General features: G+C 32.1%; 3 protein-coding genes across 4 annotated transcripts; 1 reads left to right on the top strand and 2 right to left on the bottom strand.

The window, feature by feature from the left end:
• Positions 1–18: 18 nt before the first annotated feature.
• Positions 19–7,443, bottom strand: LOC139485183 (uncharacterized). 2 transcript variants are annotated; one of them, XM_071269420.1, is made up of 9 exons: positions 7,282–7,443; positions 6,071–6,214; positions 5,320–5,439; positions 4,462–4,538; positions 4,079–4,195; positions 3,626–3,836; positions 2,983–3,087; positions 1,715–1,813; positions 19–993 (listed from the first exon to the last, which is right to left on the bottom strand). In XM_071269420.1, the coding sequence occupies exons 1-9, from the start codon at positions 7,288–7,290 to the stop codon at positions 709–711; spliced, it is 1,167 nt and encodes a 388-aa protein (XP_071125521.1). In that variant the 5' UTR covers positions 7,291–7,443; the 3' UTR covers positions 19–708. The 2 variants fall into 2 exon arrangements, with proteins under 2 accessions (XP_071125521.1, XP_071125522.1); XM_071269421.1 differs by lacking the exon at positions 1,715–1,813 and having other exon boundaries at positions 576–993.
• A 5,042-nt stretch (positions 7,444–12,485) lies between these two features.
• LOC139485181 (uncharacterized) lies at positions 12,486–17,305 on the bottom strand. Its single transcript, XM_071269417.1, has 8 exons — positions 17,139–17,305; positions 16,140–16,301; positions 15,625–15,741; positions 15,368–15,459; positions 14,825–15,026; positions 14,342–14,464; positions 13,560–13,667; positions 12,486–12,882 (listed from the first exon to the last, which is right to left on the bottom strand). The coding sequence occupies exons 1-8, from the start codon at positions 17,184–17,186 to the stop codon at positions 12,601–12,603; spliced, it is 1,134 nt and encodes a 377-aa protein (XP_071125518.1). The 5' UTR covers positions 17,187–17,305; the 3' UTR covers positions 12,486–12,600.
• Positions 17,306–17,600: 295 nt separating this feature from the next.
• LOC139485180 (uncharacterized) lies at positions 17,601–24,329 on the top strand. Its single transcript, XM_071269416.1, has 8 exons — positions 17,601–17,789; positions 19,114–19,272; positions 19,801–19,920; positions 20,434–20,549; positions 21,664–21,859; positions 22,084–22,206; positions 22,854–22,958; positions 23,503–24,329. Exons 1-8 carry the CDS (start codon positions 17,775–17,777, stop codon positions 23,782–23,784), a joined length of 1,116 nt encoding a protein of 371 aa, XP_071125517.1. The 5' UTR covers positions 17,601–17,774; the 3' UTR covers positions 23,785–24,329.
• Positions 24,330–25,103: the final 774 nt, after the last annotated feature.

The following is a 25,103-nucleotide window of genomic DNA, read 5'->3' as shown; positions in this document are numbered from 1 at the left end:
AAACGACTATATATTATATTTCTTTCACATATGCACTATCTTTATTTTAATCTTTATAGGCTAATACATTTCAAAGGAAGCTATTGTACTTATAAGGTGAACAATTGGTTGATCATTCAAATGTGAAATTTATTGTCATTGATTCGATATAATAAGGTTTGTTCTGCTTGGTTTATATGCACAAAACTACTAAAAGTTGAGATATCTTATTCGTAGAATAATTTATCGTAGGACATGAAGAACAAGAATTTGTCCATAGTATACGGATGCCCCACTCGCACTATCATTTTACATGTTCAATGGACCGTGGAATTCGAATTGGGGTCAATTCTTTAAGTTGGCATTAAAATTAGAAAGATTATATCATAAGAAACATGTGTACTAAGTTTCAAGTTGATTGGACTGTAACTTTATAAAAAACTACCCTGACCAAAAACTTTAACCTGAAGCGGGACGAACGGACGCACGAACGAACGGACGCACAGATCAGAAAACATAATGCTCCTCTACTATCGTATATGGGGCATTAAAAACCGCCCGTTCGGAACAATTCTTATCTATTCACATCCGCCGAGCAGAACAGTACATAGCTAGTAAGAGTTATTTGTCTTTGAGCACTTCGTATGAAAATCTTACATAAACAATATCTTGTAATCATATATTTTTTTAATCAATAAAGCGAAGGTTTAATGCTAGAGTTGCACCACATCATTTCATTTGCATCACTCCTTTCACAACTAGAGGACCTTGGTCATAGAACAGCAGTGCAGGCCAAACTGCAAAGTCCAACTGAATTCCAGCTTTTGTATAATGTCTAAAATTTGCAACTAGATCTTCTGCATTTTGGTGTTCCATGGGCCATTTCAGTACCATTGGGGGATCAAGAACATTCATAAACCAGCATATCTCTATACACTTGTCCATATATTTATTCACATTAAAATTGTCTTGATATTTTTGAAGGCTTGGACGTAGTTCTGTCTTTTTGAAATCCTAAAATAACCATAAACATTTTAAACATTTATTATAATTTTATTTCTATCAATATGTTATCACCAAACTTCAAAAACAGCTGCATATTTGTTAACCTGCGTTACAAGAAAGATTGAATTGAGATTGAAATTTTATTACGTTTTCAAATTTTGAGACAACCTGCAATCATACATTGTGTGTCAATCTTTCGCTTGACATATTAAAAGTTATTCTGTCTTGCTTATATAGTTCTCTGTTCCAATCCATTTGTTGTTTCGGTGTCAATGGATACTATTTTTAACATTTCTATCTTTCTGTAAAAATAACACATCATCTTTGCACCGTAATAGCATCAATAAAATTTTATCATCTACCAATTACTTCATTGCATGTGTAGTCAATAATACGTGACATATACATTCTTATATATTTTAAACAGTTACGATTTGATTGATTGATTGCTTAAAGTCCAGTGGCAAATAGTTCATGCATGTTCAGGGCGAAGAAAGTTTCGAATGATTATCTTCTCTTTAAAATAAACACACTTAAACAAAACAAATAAAATCATCGGATTATTTTTTAATATTAGTTTTTAGTTAAAGCTTGAGGTAGGAATCTTGATGGTTATTTCTTGAAATGAATTTAATATCGATATATAAAACATATATGTGTCACGAGCGCATAAGCTTTTTTTTTGGGGTATTTTTTGTTAGCTTTGCGGCACCTATGTAATTTACATTACCTGAATCAGAGCTTGAATGCTCAATTTCGCTGTCTCTTTGACACAGGTCTTAGCATACCGCTGAAACTTACTATTGTGTATCACACTCGGATTGGTAACCTTAAAATAAAGAAATCCAACAGATTTGTACACAGTGAATTACTTCAATTCTATTGGATCCTGTTTTGGTATGTGTATACCCTTTTGTTTCCTTCTGCGTACATTTATACAGTATAAAAAAGATGATGTGGTATGATTGCCAATGAGACAATTGTCCACAAGAGACCAAAATGACACAGAAATTAACAACTATAGGCCACCGTACGACCTTCAACAATGAGCAAAGCCCATACCGCATAGTCAACTATAAAAGGCCCCGATAAGACAATGTAAAACAATTCAAACGAGAAAACTAACGGACTTATTTATATAAAAAATGAACGAAAAACAAATATGTAACACATAAACAAACGACAACCACTGAATTACAGGCTCCTGACTTGGGACAGGCACATACATAAATAATGTGGCGGGGTTTAACATGTTAGCGGGATCCCAACCCTCCCCCTAACCTGGGACAGTGGTATAACAGTACAACATAAGAACGAACTATAAAAATCAGTTGAAAAAGGCTTAACTCATCAGATGGACAAAAATACAAGTGGACGTGGCCGGGTACTTATACATCCCGAAACAAAAAGACACAATGAACAGATCTGAGAGTACTTGCAGTTATCTGACAGCTAGTTCAAAGCCACTAACAACTAATAAAAAAATCATGCATCTAAGACTCAACTATCAATCCGTACACAGCACTACTTACAAAATGTATATACTTTTACCAAAATGCAGTTTTATGTATATAATGTTTTTTGTTAAAAAAAAATTGATAAATTTAAACAGCAGGACATACATGTACATAAAATGATTTAACACATTGCCGAATACCATGAACTCGGATACTATTTTTATTTATCAAAGAAACAAGGTATTACTCATGATTGATCTTACTGTTCTTAGCGTATTCCCTTAGTACCTCCGCCAATACGCAAGTTGAAAAAAGTCGCTACGAAATATATCCTTTTGATTCAGTTAGACCTTCATACTCTATGGGATGTCCTTATTCAAATTCATATACACACTTTGTAGTCAACAGCATTATGTGTTGTAATGTATGGCAATAAAACTGTCTCAGAAAATTCATTGTAGTTTTTTCAAGTGAATTGTTGAGGTTTTTTTTACTATAATGTCTAAGTTTATTTATGGATGTTTAAAATAAACAATCGTACTTTTTCTTTGGTACTGCTTACTGGATCCAACATCGTCTGCTCCAATTGTAGTGCGATATTGTCTACCAGTGCTGGTACTCGTTTAACTGTATACACGTAAATGTTCTACAAAATATATAAAGTCATCAATACAAGCTAGGAAAAACAATATCATATAAACACGTTATTAGTCATATATCTTCAGTTCTAATACTGAATAGAAATAAAACTTCAAATCTTCCAAAGAAAAAACATTTTGGAAAAATACACAGGCATTTTTTCTAAACTTGTTTTCAATCATTGTGATTCTTCGATAATTTTCTATTCTTATCTAAAGTAATATGTATACCGTAAATTTCCCATATAATGAGGACGCTTGAGACCAAAAGTTTGGGAAGCTACAAACACATAAAACGCTGAGAACCGTGGCATTTCATTTGTCCATTTGTCCATTAGAAGATACTGCTTTTGTTTAAGTATAATTAAATGAAATATACAAAATTTAAAAACAATCCAAGTTATATGTTTTAAGTTATGTCAATACCGAGTAACAAGATACGGGGCTTCAATTGCCAATTTGGACTGACAATCCACCTGCGACTGTAAAGAAAGCCTTCTCATGAATTAGTACATTTGAATTTAAATGGAGAAAAATAATAACTACCCTTAGAACATCATCCAGATAAATAATGATTTCTTTTTCTATGTTTGCCTTCTTTCCCTCCAGCCTCGCAATGGCATCAAAAGCGTCTGTCCACTCATTGTCATACAGCGCAGAGAATTGTTCTGCTACCTTTGTAGGTCTGTTGGTATCAGATATGTCCGTTATCATCGGATTCTGGTTATGGATAGAAAAACTGGCTTCTTGATCTCTTCTGGATGAAAGCAATTAGATATTTATCCCAAACTATAATGTTTTAAACACGACATGAAAACCATCTTCGGTAATGTTTATCAAACTTAAGTTGCAATTTGTCATACTGTTATATTGCTTATCTTTTTTTACTTACAATTTAAACAATTAAGACCATTTTGATAACGAGTTGGCTCATAGCCATTGGCACTCATACCACATCTTCTTATATCTAAGACTGTAAAAGAGTACACCTATTCATACCTTTCGTTTATTTCTGTGGTATTGTGTTGATGCAGAAGTCTGCTGTTGACCAAATCTTGACCATGCGGTCTATCATCTGCTGTATAGTTATCCATAAGCTTGTAAGATGGGTTCAGTCTGGAAATAAAGTCAACACTTGTATAAAGTACAAACAGGTTTGATCCTCGAATATCAACATCGTAAAAACAGAACACTCTTCTTTTAATAAATATAATGAGATTTCAGCTGTTAAGACAGGTTCAATTTAGGTTTGGAGTACAAGTAAATCATTAGAAAATTTAATTATTATTTTTTTCTTCAGATTGAACAATTTTTCCGTTCATTTGTTTCCGATCAACTAAACTATTTTGATACTACATGAAAGACGAGGTACATTCACTTACAATGAATCTGTAACCTCTTTCAACTTTGGTTGCTTTTCCTTATCATTTGAATCTATACTTTCCGATGTGGGTAAAACCTGCAAAATCCTTTATGAAAATTAAATGTTGTTTTTCTATTCTGATCATAAAATACAAAACATTCATTATACCCTAATATTTATTTTTAATTACTGGATATGTTTCTGAATCACATTATACAACAAAAGAAACACATATGTGTTTGTTAAAAAACTTACACAATACTAGTAGTATTTTGATATAATCATTTAACTAAGGAGAAAATCCCGGCTAGTAAGAGCATTTTGCATTCAATGGAAGAGCCTGTTGTCCAGTAGTTGTTGTTTTTTGCCGCCTGTCATAATTGTTTTTCGTTAATTTCATCAGTTGATTGACTTTTTGATTTTCGGAGCCTTCAATAGCGTATTCAACGGCATGATGTATTGGGTTTTTTTTGCAGGTCGTGTGGTGAACTGTAGTTGATTTTTCTTGTCCTGTGGTGCTTTGGTTAATAGACGTGTCGCTACATATTGTTATATGCAGACATTTAGCAGACCCGCGCCTAATCAGGAGGTAAAGGAAATCCAACCACATTTATTACAGAATATCTTTTCTCTATGTTGATTGCATTCATCATATATGTAGAACGACAGTTAGGGGAAAGGCGCAGGTCTGTTAAATGTCTGCATATAACAATTTAGTGTCTCAATACTAATTTAAAATCACAATACACATTGACAAACAACATGCGTTTGATTGAAAAAAATCGTATAATGTATTGTTTTGCGTTATAAAATATCTACATGTACTACTTTCCATAAAAAAACTAGCGAAATACAACATTGTAATCTACAAACGAACCTTTTTCTTATAAAATGATTCAATTATCTGGTAATCAGAAATAGCTTCACTGGCTTTGTTTTTCATGTCTGTGAACTTTCCCTTTTCTGCAAGTTTGATAAGATCTCGTAAGCCTTTCACCTTTGAAATATTAAATTTTATTGATAAAGTTAATGTGAAGCGTCATGAGGGTTGAATTGATTGTTGAATTGATTGATGTTTTTTAGTCATATAAAAATGCCATAGTGACTAGGATTTGTAAGATCGCTTGGAACATTTTTTATATCCCTTTAAATCCAAAAATGGGTGCAATATATGTTCTGTCTATCATATGTGTTTGTACCAAATTAAAATCAGACATACATTTTGTTGTATCAATACATGTTTGAAATATATTTTTGTAATTCAAAGATTCTTTGGGCTTTAGATTTTAAGAAATTTCTTTGAGTTTTGGTACATTTATTTTACAAACTATTTGGAAACATGTCAAACTATTTTTTCCGGAGATTCACGCAGCATAACCAACAATGGTAAAATTTCGACAGACTGGCATTAAAAAAAAAGGATAAGATCATTATTGTTTCCAGCCCAGGAGAACATATTAATTCATGCTGACTTATTCTTTTTAATTCATATTAACTGAATAGCATTTTTTTCTTCTCTTTACTTAATGGTAGCATATTTAAATTTTGTTTCATGCTTTGTTTAACTTATTTGTTTGTAAATTTTACTTGACAATGCTCAATAAAGAAATTAAGTAATTTAATCTTACATTTAATTCATCGATCAGTGGAACATTATTTATGATGTCGTCAATCGCAGAGGAAGCCCTTTTAGCATCGCCAGAGGTTGGATGTGCAACCGGTTTCTGAACATCGTGAATAAATCTGTCCAGGACTGAGAAGGAAAACTGTAACTAAAATTGCAAAATGAAAAGTGAATGTCATATTAAAGGTACACATATTCAGTATATTAATCCTGGAACCTCACCAGCATTTAAGAAAACAATTAACCAGCTATTTAATTGTTAACCATTTTCTCAAGCCACAGTGATACTTTTAATATTACTTCGAACAAAAAGCAATAAACATTATAACATGTCGAAAATGTAAAACGAACTTCACCATGTGTCGTAAAAGTAAAAGGTATATTGAAAAATCGGCACAAAGCTGCTGCTAAGACATTCATTACTGGAACAGGAAAATAAAAGTCGCCACACTTTTTGGAAAAAAAAATATACTTAAACACCTAGCTCCGATGAAAAATCAACCGGAAAGTCCCTAATCAAATGGCAAAATCTAAATCTCAAACACACCAAACGAATGGATAACAAAAAGTAAAATCACAAAAATACTGAACTCTGACGAAAATTCAAGAAGGAAAGCTTATCAAATCGCAAAATCAAAAGCTCAAACACATCAAACGAATGTCAAACAAAAGTTACTTTCTGAACTTGAAAGCAGTGTCCAATATCTATCATGCTCGCCCCTTATTGATATAAGGTTTGGAGGCAACATCTAATGATCCCATAGAATTAGATACAGCACGCTTAAGATTTTTTTTTACAACTGAAGAACGTTTTGCTGAGTGTTTTTGTCATTAACTTATCATTTACAATGAGATCGGCTGCTCCTTATGTAGCTAAGCAAGCAACACCACTCAAACCTCAACTACTTCTACTTAAGTATCGTTACTCATCATATATACCATTTTAACAGTACTAAAAATGTTAAGCATCTAAATGTATATTGTTTATACGTAGGTTTAATTATGACCAACATATTTCAATTAATCGAATTCTTTTCATAACAAAGAATGACAATTTCAGACAATAATTCGAAATTTAAGTGTATCAAATACTGATTTTGTACTAGATTATTTCATTCTAAAAGGTGAAAATATTGCAAATTTATCAACTTTGAAAACACCCAAAAAATCTTGATTATGAAACCATTAACAATTATTATTTACATGTCGACTTACCTTTGACATTATTGTGATTTCTAATTCCTTCTTTAACTGATACTTAAACACAACCTCCGTTTGAAACACGAATGGATTTAATCTGTCGTTAACAGCTATTCAAATACATGTTATCTTTTGATTAATCAAGCAAATATAATAAAGGATGGTATTTAACAGATTTGCAGTAACAATATAAGTACCAAATATATAAAACCCGTCTATCCGTTTGTGCATAGCGGACTCTAAAGGTGAATCGGTAAATTGTTTTGTTTTGAAAATTGTTTTCATCATTATAATGTTAAACTAAATTAAAAATTAAGCATGTCAAAACCCTAAACTATTCTACCTTATGTATATGTAATTTGATGTTGGGATTACATTATACGCTGTATATTGCAAAATCATTCAAAAGTGTGGGTCCTCAGGGCACTTCAATTCGTTTTGGCCATTTTAACGCCTCTAGAAGACGAAACGCGCAGACAGCGTACACAATTTTAATCCTGTTGTATACGATGAGTTTATAACTCTGTTAAGGTAACACGATACCGAATGGCATATCTCCCGATTTCCAAAATTTTTGGCATACGTGTACTTTGAATCGAGTTACATCGGAATATGAAATAATAAATGGGGGTCACCATTTTTGTTTTTTTGTAATTTTCATAGGAAAACGTCAATTTTGGCGACAAATTTACTTAGGTATATAGGGGAAATGCCTTTTTTTCGGCTTACCTTTTTAGATTTTCGAATGGATGGCTATTTTCTTATATACGGAGAAAAACAAAAAACTAACATAATATCCAGGATTGCATAGTGAATCCATACACGTATAGAAACTCATATGTCACCATCCTTGTTTTTGAAATAAATGGCTTCAAAGTTGATCGATAGGCCTAGAATTTGACCAAAAACGTGTGACGTTATGGTGTACGGAATATAACGTTATTCCTTCTCAGAGAAATGGAGAAAAAATATGTGTCGGGATCTGAATGAGTATATTTTATTTCATTTCCCCTGTCGACTGTCGTAAAGTTCCTAGTAATGCAATATAAAATTCTACTGAATCAGATATAATTTTATTTCGTCCTGCACATGGAATTTCACTCATATGAATTACTATCAATATCGTCCGATTTTCACATCAAACGAGCATATCATGACTTGAAACTTGCGTGAACAGGTTCCATGTGAATCTTATGATAATAGTTCATGCATAAATCACCGGAATTTTGTACACGTTAAATTCACGTAAATATTTGAAATAAAATTATTTAAATAATATCTTTGTTCTACCAAGAGACTGAAATGTTACTGTGACAATTATACTACACATACTCAAAATTTTCCAACGTTTACTAAAACTACAAATAAAAAGTGTAAAGATACTATTCCAATAAGCATTAGTCACGATTTTCTTGATGTCTTCAAGGTGTTGATGTCAGTTAATTAATGCCCAGCTGTTGCTATCTTATAAATTGCATATCACATATCTCCATTTATCATTCTATCAGCCAACTTTTGTACAAATAACATGTACATGTACACAATTTTTTTTTATTTGTACTTGTACTTTTACAAATAAAGTCTCATGTTACACTACTTCCAAAATGAGCAAGCGGTAACGTAGATATTTAGTTTTGCGTAACTGTTCAATTTTGGTCTTCCTCGCGGTCTGCGTTTAAACTTTGTCGAATTTTTTGAAAAAAATTAGAGGCAATGATTTAAATTTTAACAACTATAGTTTCAAGTGACGGGGGTAAATTGTAGGATTGATTGCTTTGATTATTGGTTGGTTAACGTCCAGTGGAAAATAGTTCATGCATGTTCAGGACGAGAACAAGTTAACAATAAATACAATAGGTAGGTTTTGCAATAGAGGCAGGGCATCCGCGATGATGGTCGGGAAAATTTAAACTGACGCTATACATGTATATATATACTTATACTTGTTCTAAAAACTAATTTTAAGAAAGAAACTTTCCGGGCATTTTCCGACGCCTATTATGCGAGCAATATGGCCCTCAGAGCCCTAAAAGTGAACTTTGTTAATTTTCTTTCGGTCGTTTTGTCTCCCAACTTGTACATGTACATTATTTCCAACTCAAAACTAAAAAAACACCGAATACCAATGCAAGCGTATATTAACACGAATATAAAATCTAAATGATTTCAAGATCTAGCTTTTTTACAGTCTCTTGCCGTTTGAATAATAAAAAGTCAGCCGTTTGCATGTAAATTTCGAGAAAAAAATTATAACGGAATCAGGGAACACGGAACCGGTCTGACTACAGCCAGCCCCAACTATCAACTTGCGTTTGTAGACGCAAGTGGATACTCGGGGCTGGCTTTATTCAGACTGTAACGGAACCTGAATTTTGTTATTTTATTTCTGCCGAATCAAGTGCCCATGTATTTCTCAGCCTTCGTTAACTTTCTAATGCTTCATTCCGATGTTGCTGTCCGTCCTGAGTAGACGTGGTTTATACGATTACAAAGCTGGCACTGTATTTTAAAATATTTCCAAAACTATATCGAATTTACTCTGTACAGACCAATGAATTTCAGAGACTGTTTACACATGGAACACAGGAAAAGTTATTCGGCTAAATAACCACTTTTTTTCATTCCATACAAACAAACTATTTTCTGTATGATTTTCAACGTCTGCTTGTATTGTGCTTTTCCCCCTAATTATATCCGTATTCTCATCCAAATAAATTTCAATTTTGTCCGAGCGGTGTTTTTGATGACCATTTTAAAACGAATTAATAGTTGTAAAATTCCCCGTTTTTTACACACATCATCCTAAGCTTCTATGAATTAGGTTTCTACTTTCAAAACAAAATTTCATGAGGATACGGCGTGAATCATGACTAAGTACTTATTGCAAAAATAAACCAAGGTTTGCTTTTATAAATTGTTATTTGGATGGAGAGTTGTCTCATTGGCACTCACACCACATCTTCCTATATCTATCCCAAGAATAAAAATAAAGTGATAAAACTGTGCCTGTTATGCATAAGAACATATCTATAATACTAAAATTACGATATCCAATTTGTCAGCCGTCATCGGGTAAAAACGACAAATCAAAGAATTCAACTCTATATATAGCTAATATAGGACAATGGTGTAGATTAAAAATTACACCACTCCAGACCCTTTTGTTTTCCACATAATTAATATTGCCAATAATTAACAAGTTCCGGGTCGAATCCGATATCGATACCAATAATATATATTCACCTGTTACCTATTACCTTATCTGTACGTTCCGCATTTGACAGGCGCACCACCAAACGGTGTATTTAGGATTTTGCTATATACACGGGTCATAATCAAAGGGTACGTTCCGCATTTGACAGGCGCACCACCAAACGGTGTATTCAGGATTTTGTTATATACACGGGTCATAATCAAAGGGTACGTTCCGCATTTGACAGGCGCACCACCAAACGGTGTATTCAGGATTTTGCTATATACACGGGTCATAATCAAAGGGTACGTTCCGCATTTGACAGGCGCACCACCAAACGGTGTATTTAGGATTTTGCTATATACACGGGTCATAATCAAAGGGCCGACACTACTAAATTCAAATCTTTGTCAAATTTTTCCCTATTGTAGTTTTATTCAGTAATCAGCAAGACTTTCTAAGATAACTAATATGGGACAATGATGTTGATTAAAACATACTCCATTCCTGGATAGCCAGGACCTTTTGTTTTCCAAATAATTAATATTACCAATAATTGACAAGTTCCAGGTCGACGGGTTCAAACAGAAAGATTTGAAAGCAGAGAAAACTGTGTATCTTAATATAATCGACATGACTTTATCAGATGACAATACCAATTACTAAAATAAGGCTTAGGCATAGTTGTATACTTCAATTCAGTTACGGACCAGCGATATCACGGGTGTGTACTTGTATAGATAAAGCGTGCAGATGCTTAAATATCAAAGAAACAGAATATTTAAAAAGTAAATTATTACTTTTTAAAGATTAACAATGAGTAGAATGATTGCCGGAAAACGATAAAACAATCTATGTCAAATAACCGCTACGTATTGCATCAAAACTCTCGGCACTCTGCATCTAGGGAAATTTACCGTTAAAAATGCTACACAAAACCCGCTGCATTGGCTTATATGTGTGAACGTTATTCGATAACGTCAGGAACGATAACTCATGGCGTAACGTCATTCGGTATCGTGTTACCTTAATACCAGCAGTACATCACTAACACTTTCAATATTTTGAAAATATGTGTGACACTATATACAAGCCAAGATTAAAGTTTTAAACTTCTCAAGAAAGATTTGTATATGAACAATACAGACCACATATATGGCATCATAATAACAAATAAAAATTAAGAAGACCATCTAGGCAAATTTATTCAATTTGTGTTAATATGTTATTTCATGAATAACGTTTACGTTGTAGACATCCATCAACAATTGTGTATTATAAAAGAACATCAGATTGTACATAATTAGTCAAATATGTTCTTGCGAAACCGACATCTACGATTTTACTCATCGGATCCCCCCCCCCCCCCCCCCCCCCCCATAATTATGAGAATTTAAACAATTTTAAAATATAATGTTGTGTTTTTTTAAACGGTCATCACTGTCAGTTGCCATAACACTGTGTTTTCATTTTTTTTTAGAACTTTGTGTATTTGAATTGAAAAGTTTACACATGGAGATGGTTGATGCAGTTGTTAATATTTTATTGTTAAACAAGTGATAATTGCCAATCCTTGATTTTGCGTTTCCTTATCACTTAATTAGTTACATCAAAAGATTTTAACAAAATAAGATATTAAGACGGATATGACTATTGCAACAGAAGCTGATGATTCCACCGGAGCACGCAATTTCAACCCGGGTTTATGTTGGGTTTGTATTACTCAATCTTATTATCTGTGTGCCGAGTTTTTTTTTATTGTAGTTGGTCTCTTGTTTTCGTTTGGTCATGGGGTTGTTTTTATTTGCAGATTTAGCTCACCCACTTATTGTCTTTTCCTACTCATATATTGTTTATATAAAATGTTGAACTACAAATCTATGTTTCTTATGAACCATATTTTGTTAAAATTGCCTGGATAATTTAAGGAAAAAAATCTCACTTCCTTCTGAATTGGTACAATTGATGCCATGAATAAATATAAAAATTTGTTCAATTATTTGTTTTTACTTTTATTATTCATCTACACGTCATTTCCAATCACTCACTGCGCAACGTAAGTTACGACGACGGAAATGAAATATTTACGACCTCATTAGTGTATACGAGCTTTTACATGACTAGTCATTCGTAATTCGTAATTATTTCAGCTGCACCACACCTCTAACCATAGTTGGTCCACCCTCATTTAATAACAAAGCTGGCCATACACCATGGTCAAAATCATTTCCAAATTTTGTAAAATATCTAAAATAATGAAATAATTTGTCTTTAGTTGCATCTGTTGGCCACACAAGCACCATAGGGGTCTCCATCACATTGATATTCCATGAAAATTGAGAACAATTTTCAATAAAATTATTTACTTTGTCCAAGCTAAGATACGGTTTGAGCTGTCGAGAAATCTGCGTTGCTGTAAATTCCTGTGGTAATACAAAACACGGATTATATCAATGATAACGGAGTCATAAATAAATAAAAAAAGTTCCTTTTTAAATCCATTTAAATGTTTTAAGGTGATCCCGCACAAACTGTTTTTTATTCAATACATTTTATACTTATGTCTGCTTCATAGAAAAATACTTTTTTTTTATCCTGTCGTTATACTATATGAATGCCTCGATCTTATGTGTTCCAATTTATGAATACAAGTTTCTGTAAATTTCAAAACATTTAAATCTATATCAGATTATCTTAGACTGAATGTTTCCTCATAATAAAGTTTAAATCAATAACTATCTTTTTACGGGTCACAATGGGATAAATTTATTACTTACTGTGGATTCGTTTATTTTCGTGGGTACCAATTTTCGTGGATTAGGGAAAACTTGCAAGATCGTGGATATTTAATTTCGAGGTTTTGCTGAAGTCTGTATACAAGCCTATAGAAAATTTGTTATTCGTTGAACATTTAATTTCGTGGTTCAACAGTACCCACGAAAGCCACGATAATTGGTATCCAACGAATAATAATGAATCCACAGTATCTGTATTTTTTTATTCTAGTTTATATAGTAAAAAAGACAGACTTTATAAAAACAAAGATCAATGTTCAAAACTGTAATATGTACATTTGTACCATACTATCCCAGAACTTTACCTTCATGAGTACTGGAAGACTGAAGCGTATTGTATCTCTTACTGCCAACCTAGCATATGGTAACACTGTTTTGTATTCTTTTTCAGTTGTGTTTAATGACTTCGTTGTCTGAAATATACACAAATTAGTTCAAAAAGTTAAAATAGCAGGGATTGAGTTCTCAACGGTCAGAATATAATTTCATTTTATCTTTATTTTGAACTTTATTGGAAATAATTATCGATCGATGCTAAAATGTATATGTCACAATAATCGAACGAAAGATCATAACTTTTTTGACGTTGGTTTGTTTTTTGCGTGTGTAATGGTCTGTAATGTTTCCTATTCACTGTTAACAATGTCTGTCATAAAAGTTTATTCCGTGTTGAAATAAGAATTTGTGGTATGATTGCCAATGAGAAAATCTCCACCAGAGATCAAATGGCGTAGCAACTATAAGTCAACGTACGGATTTTAACAATGAGCAAGACCATATCGCATAGCAAGCTTTAAAGGACCCAAAATAGTATGTTACCATAGCCTTATCTTGCCAATGTTAGTTCTATAAAATGTCTGCACGACGTATGTTGTGTAAACTAGCAGGGGTCGAAAAATAACGTAAATAGGAAATATATCCTCTATTAAATTCATACCTCAATGCCAAAGTCAGTTGTTCAAATGTTCAAACTAGCTTTATCCTTTTTGACTGGGTGATTGTAGCTGTCCGTCTTTGATTTGATATCTTTATATGTTTTGCTACCTACGTCATATGCAGAAATAATAACATACCAACTACAACTTACAGATGCAGGTGTTCTACTGGACTTCTGCTTGACGATGATTGGTTCTGTGACTATTTTTGTCATGACAGTTGTCATTTGTTTTACCTGATTCGTTACCTTAATCTTAAAATAGTCAAATACAAGCTGCAAAAAAGAGATATTGTAAAGGTAGGATTACATATTATGTTGACACAATGTATATTATCTTACATTTTTATAATTTGGTTCGTTTACAAAGTCGTTTTACTGGCAATATTAAAATTGATAGGAAAAATTTTGGACAAAAGTAATTTTCCATTTAATTTAAGTCCACTTGGCTATTATCTTGTGTGTTCCCTTTAAATTATAAGATTCAGACATGAAAGATATTTCATAATGTGTATAAGGAAAATTGTAAGCAAAAAGGAGAAAAAATTCATGGAAAAAAACATAACAAGATTAATATTTGCATTAACCAGTAGTGTAAAAAATAATTTATTTCTGGTAAATTTGATTTATTTATACCTGTGTTAGTGTTGCTATATCTTTTATTATTTCTTCGTCTTCCTTGTCGTCGACGAAATGTTGTTTCGCTTGAATGAAGGCTTCTGACCAGTTAACGTCGTAAATAACACAAAATTGTTTCGCCATTTGTGTAGGTAAAGATTCATCAATGCATTCTTCCGCAAGTTCAGTGTCGTATTTCAAGACTTCTTCAGGTTCTATACTGAAAGCAGTGGTGAAAATATTCACAAAGTTACTTTCAGTAAATAACGTAAGTTTATCGTGCATGTATATCATACAAGTTTTTAGGCGCTCATTTATCATTCTAAAGAAAACATTTCATTAGATACAGTTATAATTGCCTGACTGCAAAGTACGATTAAATACCTGAAATGCATTGGATCAGCCTGATACTGTAGTAGCAATTAAAGGTGTTAAGACAAATTTGTGAAACCGTAATGTGATATTCTAGTGTATCAGATTATGGAATCAAACTAAAGTAAGTATCGCCAAGACCGTATACTGTACATAATCTGAATCAGACAAAAAGATTAAAGTTCTCACCCAAATCGTAATAATGCAGACTCCTTCCAAACATCAAAATTCGCAAGCTCTATACTTGATGGTTTGTTCAACTTGGACTCTACTGTATCTCTCTGGAATATATCATAATATTTTTATATATTACATAAACTAACCAAGAGTGTATCAATCAAATTACATCTTTATTTATTCAAATTTATTAGTTTCACCTCTTATTTAATACATAAGGAATAAAATATGATCGACATGCGAAATAATGTTTGTATAAACTGACATACTTTAAGATATTTACACTCTGCAGCATCTAACTCCATACAGACAGATAAAACAGTTTTCTTCACTTGTTTCCATTTTCTGTTCAGCACTAATCCCAGAAATTCAGGTACCAGTTTAACCTGTAAAAAGATAATTAAAGTATTCCTCAGTATCTAACTTCATGGGATTATAATCAGATTACTTGAAACAAAGTAAAAATATCTTTCTTTCGTTCTTTCATCCGTCATGCCTTCTTTCATTATTTCCTTCCTTCCTTCCTTCCTTTATTCATTCATTTATTCATTCATTCATTCATTCATTCATTCATTCATTCGTTCGTTCGTTCATTCATGCTTTCATTCTTTTTCATTCATTCATTCATTCATTCATTCATTCATTCATTCATTCATTCATTCATTCATTCATTCATTCATTCATTCATTCATTCATTCATTCATTCATTCATTCATTCATTCATTCATCCATTCATTCATCCTCATAAAAGAACAAAGTGTACGAAACCATGTAGTCCACATACATCATTTTCTATTTCTTCATCGGTACTAATTATTGTTTGTAGACTTGATATGGCGCCCTCTGTTTCTGTTTTGGTTGGATACATTTTATATGTTATCTTCGATCTAAGAAGTTTTTTACACTTCCGAAGAAAAGTTTCTAAATTGCAAAACTCCTCCTCTAGCTGCAAATAAATGAATAATAATAAAAAACAACATTAATTAGGTTAGGCCACATCTGGAAAGCAACAGCCTTTACAAAGAAAACCAAGCTAAGACTATATACAGTTGTGTATTCTCTGTACTCCTATATGGCTCAGAGTGCTTGAGAATGACTGAGAAAGATACAAAAAGATTCGTCAGCTTCCATAACACATGTGTGTCTGATGAAGATAATGAAAGTAGTCTGGCCAAATAAATACGCAACAACAAGAACTATATTGGACTACAAACACCAAGGACATGGAGAATTTGTCGCTACAAAAGAGATGGAGATGGCTCCGTCATGGTATACGCAAACCATCTGAAGACATGACCAAGGTGGCACTTAGATGGACACCAAAAGGAAAAGTGAAAAGAGGAAGACCAAAAACCACATGGAGATGCACTATAGAAAATGAATAATAAGGAAAGAGGATATACCTGGGGAACAATGGACAGAAAAGCAAACAACAGAGAAGAATGGAGGAAACTTGTCCTTGCCTTATGTGCCAAATAGCATACCAAGGACTAATCATAAGTAAGCAAGTAATGAAAAAAATGTCACTGACATTAAGAACATGCAATGCTGAAAAGGAAAATAAAAAAAATTGGAAGCAGTGTTTTAAGTGTTATATAATTTATGTCATATTACACAATTTTATTTCATTAAATGCTCGACAAGTTTAAATTGAATATTGAATATAAGGAGTTTAATGTTCGGCATCTCATCCGACACCCTTTATATCCCTAGATGATAAGTTTAAAATCAGAATAAAACAACCATGTTTTCATAACTGCGGTGTTTTCATAACTATACGTACCTGTTGGAATTTCCTGTCTTCTTCATCTTCTACAGTATCTTCTTCCATAATGAATTTGTAATTATCTCCCTATAAATCTAAAGTTGTTTTGAATTGTAATACATTTTCGTTTATTTACCATTTGAAGGTGAAAACCTTGTTTAGTATAATCATTTAAATGTGAAACCAATTATCTGTATATTTAAACAATGAATTATGCAAATCACTTATATGGAACAATACTTTTTTAATAAGATATGTTATTAAATTTCCTACTTAAAGAATAAAAAATAAACATTTGATTGTACATGTATAATGTATCATTTAACAATTCGATGAAACAAACTAATTCTATTTATAGATAAAGAATAATCTAATTTACTATTTTAGAGTAAAAACATGTATTTTTCTTGTATACACATTGGGAGGCTAATTATCGAATTGAAAATGTGAATATATGAAATGAAATACAAACGAATCTTTATACATGTAGCTAATTGTTTTAGGTGATAAGTTAATTTTGTTTGCATAAAGCATAAATTTAAGCAAGGTTGACATACTTTCAAACGAAACAAATGTTATATGTTCACAACTTTTACCAATGAACATATGGATATGTTCCAATTTTTTCAATCGAGTCAATAATCTTTGAGGGAAATGGATAGACGTAAGGTATGTTAATATATTTTGTTAAATTATTGATAACTATAACTATCAATAGGAATAGGAAATGTAAACATTATCAGTTTCGTCATTTTACACGATTTGATTTGATTTGACTTGTTATTAAATGATTATACTAATATCTTGAAGGATATAGATATAAATTTTAAAAAATAAATTCGAATTATCTAAAAGAGGGACGAAAGATACCAGAGGGACAGTCAAACTCATAAATATCACTAAAACAATTGGGTCACTTCATAAAGCAAAATCTTCAGTTTACCCTCAATAATAGACATGGGTTATCAAAAGTACATGTTTCATAGTTTCATTTCATTTCATCGCGTAGTGGAATGAACTATTTGTGGATTCTTATAAATTCTATATAACTTTTGGAGTATTTTAAATCTCGGTCTATTTCTGAAATTAATTCTTACATACTTTTGATTTTTTAACTCTGTATGCTAACATTGCCCATGTGAAATTAATTTTTTTTTGTATATACCTTGAACGACAAATATATGTGACGTATAAAATTTTCTGACGTCAGACACGCGAATCAATGCATGTGTTTGTAGATAGATGTTTTTGTGTTCTGTTAAATTGTTCCTTTTAAAATTGTTGCTGTACCCATATTTTGACTATTTTATTTATTATGTCTGTTTAGTTTACGCATCATTGTAAATATAACGGAATTAGATGAGACTGTCATCAAAGTGAGAGGTTTAACGCTTTAAAACCAGGTTTAATCCACCATTTTCTACATTTGAAAATGCCTGTACCAAGTCAGGAATATGACAGTTCTTGTCCATTCGTTTTTGATGTGTTTTGTCATTTGATTTTGCCATGTGATAATGAACTTTCCGATAAGATTTTCCTCTGAGATCAGTATTTTTGTGATTTTACTTTTTATTGTTGTTAATGAATCTTTAGAGTTTTCTGTATTTCATTTTATTCTTGATGATACCTTACATGCAAGCTTTGACTTACTGTTAACCCTTTTGGTGAATATAAATGTCTAGACGGTAAATACACATGTGAAACTATTTCTCAATTCTTGTCTTGAATTTAAACATTCCTTCTACTTGTAAAGACAAGGGAAATAAGAATGTTTCACTTAATGAATATAATGTTGCATCAAACAAATTAGGCCTCTCATGCAGACATGTTTGGTGATCGTGTCAATTAAGACATTCCCCAGCAGCTTGTACTGCCCGGTGTAGTGGACACACATTTATAGTCTTTTAATATGTCGTATGAATTTTATACTTATTCAGAGATGAGTAGGTTTCTCTCTTTGATCAAATTTTTACGACTTAATTAAAATTTTCAGATAAATCTAGCTTTTATCCGGTTAGAACATTTCTTAGAACAATGTGAGAAACTGAAGAGACCAAATCCGCCAAGTTTGCCAACACCAGAAATGGCAAAAAATATTCGGGACGAACTTGTTTTTCTTCTAGACAATGTCCAAGAAATTACTTGTGACGATGTAAGTATCGAAAAATAAATGATACTTAAACGTGTAAAGAAAAAAAACGGTAATAGAACTACATACTGCACATTGAAAAAATACCGGTACACAAAACTGAGGTTGATTTTTATCGACTCAATAACAGTTGTTTTATTGACTTCATGGATACGAATGGTTGATGAAATATCGAAACGACACACAACTAATGTAAAATAGAGTTTTATGGCAAATGTGGAAAATTTACTACACAGCACGTACAAATAGTTTAAAGTTGTCGGGAAGTACTTCAACAGACAAACATCATGTATCATGTCAATTTACCATGATTTTAAATCGCTTTGAAATATGCAAATGCTGAAAATCTACCCAATACAACAAAATTTGACATTGTGTAGCATTTTGTAAAAAAAGACATACTACTATAAACTAGATATCAGCCACTTTTGTAGTCAATTCATATTTTTGTACTTATATTATTTATGTTTCTTCTTTAAATTGTTTTTATATTTAATTATCACAGGACTTACTTTGCATTACTCATTTCAGGTGCCATCTGTACTTGAAGTTCTTACAAACGCCAGAAAGAACGATATTCCCGGTATTCATAAATACAGCAATAAGGCGCTAGAAGAATTCTTGATAGCAAGAAGTAACTTTATTAGACGGGTATTCGTTATTTACATATTTATTAAACACACAGGAAACGGTGGGAAATCACTATTTTAAAGCATACAAAGAATAACAACATATCAGAATACTAGCGACGTAAGAGAACGGATTTACATATATTTATTACCAATGTCAAGTAAGGAATTTGGCATGCTTGCCAGTGAGAACGATCATTCCTTGTCCAAATTACGTGGATGTAATCAAATAATTGATGTGTTTTCCTTGGTTTTAGTTTGTTACCCGGATTTGATTTTTCTTGGTCGATTTATGACTTGTGAACAGCGGTAAAATACTGTTGCCTTTATTTAAAGGTCATTTTGCATTCAATTATGGGCAAAACCTATCTGTAGAGTCATCTATAACATACCCGACATGGTTTATAACAATAAAGGGTTTAGTCAAGCTGAGTGCATGTGGTTCATATTCTACGTAACTCATAATTGTGATAAATTGTTTTTTTTTATATTTTCTTGGGACACATAACTAACAGTTATTTCATTTTATTTTCAGGCAGATATGCATAGTTTTAATGGATTTGAAACTCCGCCTACTGTGACACCAACATCCATTAAACCCAAAGAAATTAGTAAAGTAACCGAATGGCGTCAAAAGGATGAAAGGGAGAGGTATGATTATATATTGGCATGCATTTTTATCATCTGTTTTAATAATATCGATAAAAAAATGAATAAATACATTACTAATTGCTATGTATCTGAACAAGATTACTAAGGATATTCCCAAGTGGTTGCCTTTTGTCATCTAGTGCATTTGATATTGCTTGCATATCAGTGATGGTAATGTAAAATTTATTCATTACATTTCAGATATCGCTTATCTATTATTGAAAACATCCTGTGAATCTTAAGATGTATTTGTGTCGTTAGGTTGAAAGTAATTTCGTACCATAACCATTTCGTTTCTCTGCCATTTCCTACCCAAAATAACTATTTCATATCCAACATTTACCATTTCGTACCCATGATAAAAATCATTACCTCTACATGTCATTATTTTGTGTCGCCTAACTTGCTTGACTGTGATTGCTCGTGTCTCTTTTACTGTGTGTCCTTTTTTAGGTTTTGTTATGCTACTGACTCAGGTTGAAAAAAAGAGTTGAAATATTTAAAAAATGTCAAGTTGACCGGTGTCTAGTGTTTTCACATTATCATGTGCTTGTCTCAAATCGAAAACATCGTCAGTAGTAATCCAATATCACATCTTTATGTGTTTCGTTAATTAGAGAATTGAATCTTTAATATTGACACATATCGTTCTTTTCTGTTTAAGTTATTAACCAAACTTTATAAAACTATGCACACATTAAAGACAAACATTTTTTGTTGAGACCATAATGTATTATTTTTGTCGTTGTTGACGTATACCCCACATTTGATTTTACTGATACGATTAATACAAGAGCTTGTCATTAAATGCCGTTGTTTTAAAAAAATTAGCTTGAACCAGTCGATTTTTTCTCTTGTGAATTATTCCACTTATTGAAGATGATAAAACCGAAACCTTTTATGTCTCACTGTACAATATTTGTGTTGTCCATTGTTGAAGGCTCATGGTATCTGTATGTTCTTGGGAGTGATTTTAAAATCTTTTTTTATCAATCTCAGAAAGAATATTTAATAATTGTTTTCAATTCAACACATCTTCTTGATTTTTTATTAATGCAAAATGACCATGTCTCTCTTCAATCATAAGTTCATTGATTTATTTTGACTTGCAAAGGATGGAAACAAGGTTGAACAACAACCCAAATATAACAGACCTCAGTGATATGAACAGACCTACAAAAGTGGCTGAAAAGTTCAACATTTTGTATGACAACCAATGGACAGATGCATTTGAAGATCTGAGAAAACTTTACAAGCATGAAATAAACGGTCAAGAAAGAGCCATTTTAGAAATGGCCATCATCTTAAAGGTATCTTGTTCATGATATAATATCTGTAAGTTAAACGTTTTAGAACTAAATTGAATATATCCTACATTCATTTATCGCAAAATATCTTCCTAACGTAAAAAAGGGGAATTTGCACAATAGTAGCTTTTCATGTATGTATATTTCTATATCACTTTTCCGATTATTTCTGAATTCGTCGTTTATGTTAATGTCAACTTCAGTTAAATACTCTGGTTTTTGTACAGAAGGCATTTGAATATACCGAGGAAACTGCAGAAAAACAAACTCGTAAAATAGCCATGTCCATGAAAGAATTAATGATTAGTCCAACTGGTGATTCATTTATTAACAACGAACTTGACAGTCAGGTAAAACTTCTTACTTTCATTTCGTCTTTTTCTGTCTTTTTCGATCTTATTGAGTCGTTGGATAGCCATTTTAGTTCAATTTAACTAAAAGTAGATGTATGTTCACCTATAGTCATTTGTTAAAAAACACGTTTTCGAAAACAATAAAATTGATTTGTAATCTAAGACTTAATTAATAAAAGAGGGACGAAAGATACCAAAGGGACAGTCAAACTCATAAATCTAAAACAAACTGACAACGCCATGGCTAAAAATGAAAAAGACAAACAGAAAAACAATAGTACACATGACACAACATAGAAAACTAAAGAAATAAACAACACGAACCCCACCAAAAACTAGGGGTGATCTCAGGTGCTCCGGAAGGGTAAGCAGATCCTGCTCCACATGCGGCACCCGTCGTGCTATGTGATACAAAATTTAATAATTCTTTTGAATTTCGTATAATTATATAAATACCTCAAATTTATAACGAAATTGCCTTTTCTTATTATTTTTTATTGTTGTTTATGAAGAAATTATGACCTTTATTCAGATGACTGTAGCTCTTGAATTGTCTTCTCTATTCCAATAATTGTGAAAAAATCTTCGGTTTTTGTTTGTTTCATATTTATTAGGTTTCTGAATTATTAGTATTTGATTTTTAGCATAAACATGTTGATATTGACCCGCTTTGTGAGGTTCGTTTCACAAGATATGCAAAGCAGTGTATAAAAGAAAATGCAGAATTGAGCCTGCCAGTATTACATGAGGTATTCGGTTAAGTTCTTAAACGATAGTTTGTAATTGTTTTCATTGAAATGCATGTTTTACCAAAATAGTAATGCCTCTTGGAAAAAAATATGGATTAAAAAAGAAATGTTCAAGAAACATGAACTAGCATGCTCTCGTTTTCTACTAGAGATGCAAAGAAAGAGGGAAATCTTTCTATAAACTGGTTTAAATTAGCTGTGCATGGTGAAGTATATAAACATACCAAAGGATATAGATAGAGATTACAAATAAATAGTATGTATTTGACCATATGTTTTTGACAGAGTGTAGTAGTAATGGTAAGGCGAAGACAATATTCCATTGCAACTGAAAATTAGTAACGCCTTGTTATACAAGCACAGTTAATATATATTATCTTAAAGATAAAAAGTAAGTTTAATTAATGTGTTAATCAAAGGTCAAGTTTGTGTCATTTTCTTGCACACCATATGAGACGTGAAAACAGGAATTCCATATCATTTTAATCCGATACTAGCACGGAAAATGTCCTACGGGTAATTATATTGTATGTTTCGCTTTCAGAATTTTGAATGGCAACTTCGCCGCGAGCGAATTAGAGATATTCTTACAATTCCAAGTGTTAAATCTTACAGCCAAAAATGTTTACAGATAGCGTGGTTTATGAACGTTCAAGATCCACCCATGAGCCTTTTATGGCCAGTTGATGTGAAACGAGGTGATATAACAACAACTTTTAGATTCTTTACGAGAAGTGGAACGATCTTACAACATGAAGTGTGGCCGGCATTGCTGCTAACAAGTGATGGTCCGATGATGACCAAAGGGGTTGCTCAGTTTAAATAAAAATGGATCTAATTTTGCTGTTAAACTGTATATTTTCTTCAGTGATATGACACAACAAAAGAAAATACTATGTTTGCATATATATATGAAGAAATTTTACTGTCTTTAAATGTGTGACTATCAGTGGATATAGACAAATCTTACTAACAAAGCACATGTTCTTAGCAAAGAAGCAACACATACCTATTTTAATTCTTTAGACTGATTCATAACAATTAACTATCTTGCTTCAATAGGCTCCTTTTTCTTATGAATAAGTCATTAGATATTCTCTACATTAAATAATGCGGTTTCAAAATTGCTAAAAAGGTAGTTTTGAAGTAACAAACACATCTGTCAATCAAGACAAGTTTTTGCTGTTATCTCTTTTCACAAAAAAATCTTTCGTGTAAAATCACTCTCAAGTCATGTAAATTTAATGTAAGTTATAACTACGATCAATTTTGTGAAAAGAGATGAGGATTCGTATTAACCATCAGTAAGAAAGAACATGTATGTGTGCGAGTATGTGATTATAGATTGTTAAAAAGTGATTAAGTTGTTAATTTACATTTCCTTTGGTCTCTGCTGGATAGTTGTCTCATTGACATCTTTTTTTAATCGTTAATCACGTTGAGTTCCTACTCTGCACAATGCATACGTACAAAGAGTCCAAATTTATATCATTTCTTTTAATTTTGAATTAATTGAGAAGTACTATATTAACATTTAGTTAACTATATTGCATAAAGTTAATTTTTAAGTCAAATACGCGACTTATAGATCCAATGGGCCGAGTTTATCCTTTTAACACTATACAAACTCTGTAAGTGTGTACATATTCACAAGTCTCTATGATACACTAATTACTTACTAACTTACTAACTATATCACATCCTCAATAAACATGTAAAAGTTAACGTTGTCACTGGACATTAAAAAGTCATCAATCCTTAGCCCACTGCATAACATTTCTTTCATTCTTTATTAATCGATAACATTGTTAAAGGAGTTTGAGGAAGATTATTGTCATACAAACAATGATATAGATGTTTTCATTTAGCAAATATTCTTATTAGTTGTAAGTGGCTTTGAACTAGTTGTCAGATAACTGCGAGTACTCTCAGATCTGTTCATTGCGTCTTTTTGTGTCGGGATGTATAAGTACCCGGCCACGTCCACTTGTATTTTTGTCCATCTGATGAGTTAAGCCTTTTTCAACTGATTTTTATAGTTCGTTCTTATGTTGTACTGTTATACCACTGTCCCAGGTTAGGGGGAGGGTTGGGATCCCGCTTACATGTTTAACCCCGCCACATTATTTATGTATGTGCCTGTCC

Source organism: Mytilus edulis, chromosome 8 (genome assembly GCF_963676685.1).
Source record: "Mytilus edulis chromosome 8, xbMytEdul2.2, whole genome shotgun sequence".
Lineage (NCBI taxonomy): Eukaryota > Metazoa > Mollusca > Bivalvia > Mytilida > Mytilidae > Mytilus > Mytilus edulis.
This window is presented reverse-complemented; position numbering and strand designations above follow the sequence as displayed.

Coding starts and splice junctions, on each gene's coding strand:
- LOC139485183 (XM_071269420.1), bottom strand. Junction 5,440..6,070: donor CACTGATCGATGAATTAAAT/GTAAGATTAAAT, acceptor AATATTTCAAAG/GTGAAAGGCTTACGAGATCT. Junction 1,814..2,982: donor TAAGCAGTACCAAAGAAAAA/GTACGATTGTTT, acceptor CTTTATTTTAAG/GTTACCAATCCGAGTGTGAT.
- LOC139485181 (XM_071269417.1), bottom strand. CDS start 17,186: ATGGAAGAAGATACTGTAGAAGATGAAGAAGACAGGAAATTCCAACAG. Junction 15,460..15,624: donor CAGAGTGTAAATATCTTAAA/GTATGTCAGTTT, acceptor GATATATTCCAG/AGAGATACAGTAGAGTCCAA. Junction 12,883..13,559: donor GTCTTCCAGTACTCATGAAG/GTAAAGTTCTGG, acceptor GTATTACCACAG/GAATTTACAGCAACGCAGAT.
- LOC139485180 (XM_071269416.1), top strand. Junction 19,921..20,433: donor GAAGTAACTTTATTAGACGG/GTATTCGTTATT, acceptor TTTTATTTTCAG/GCAGATATGCATAGTTTTAA. Junction 21,860..22,083: donor AAATGGCCATCATCTTAAAG/GTATCTTGTTCA, acceptor GTTTTTGTACAG/AAGGCATTTGAATATACCGA.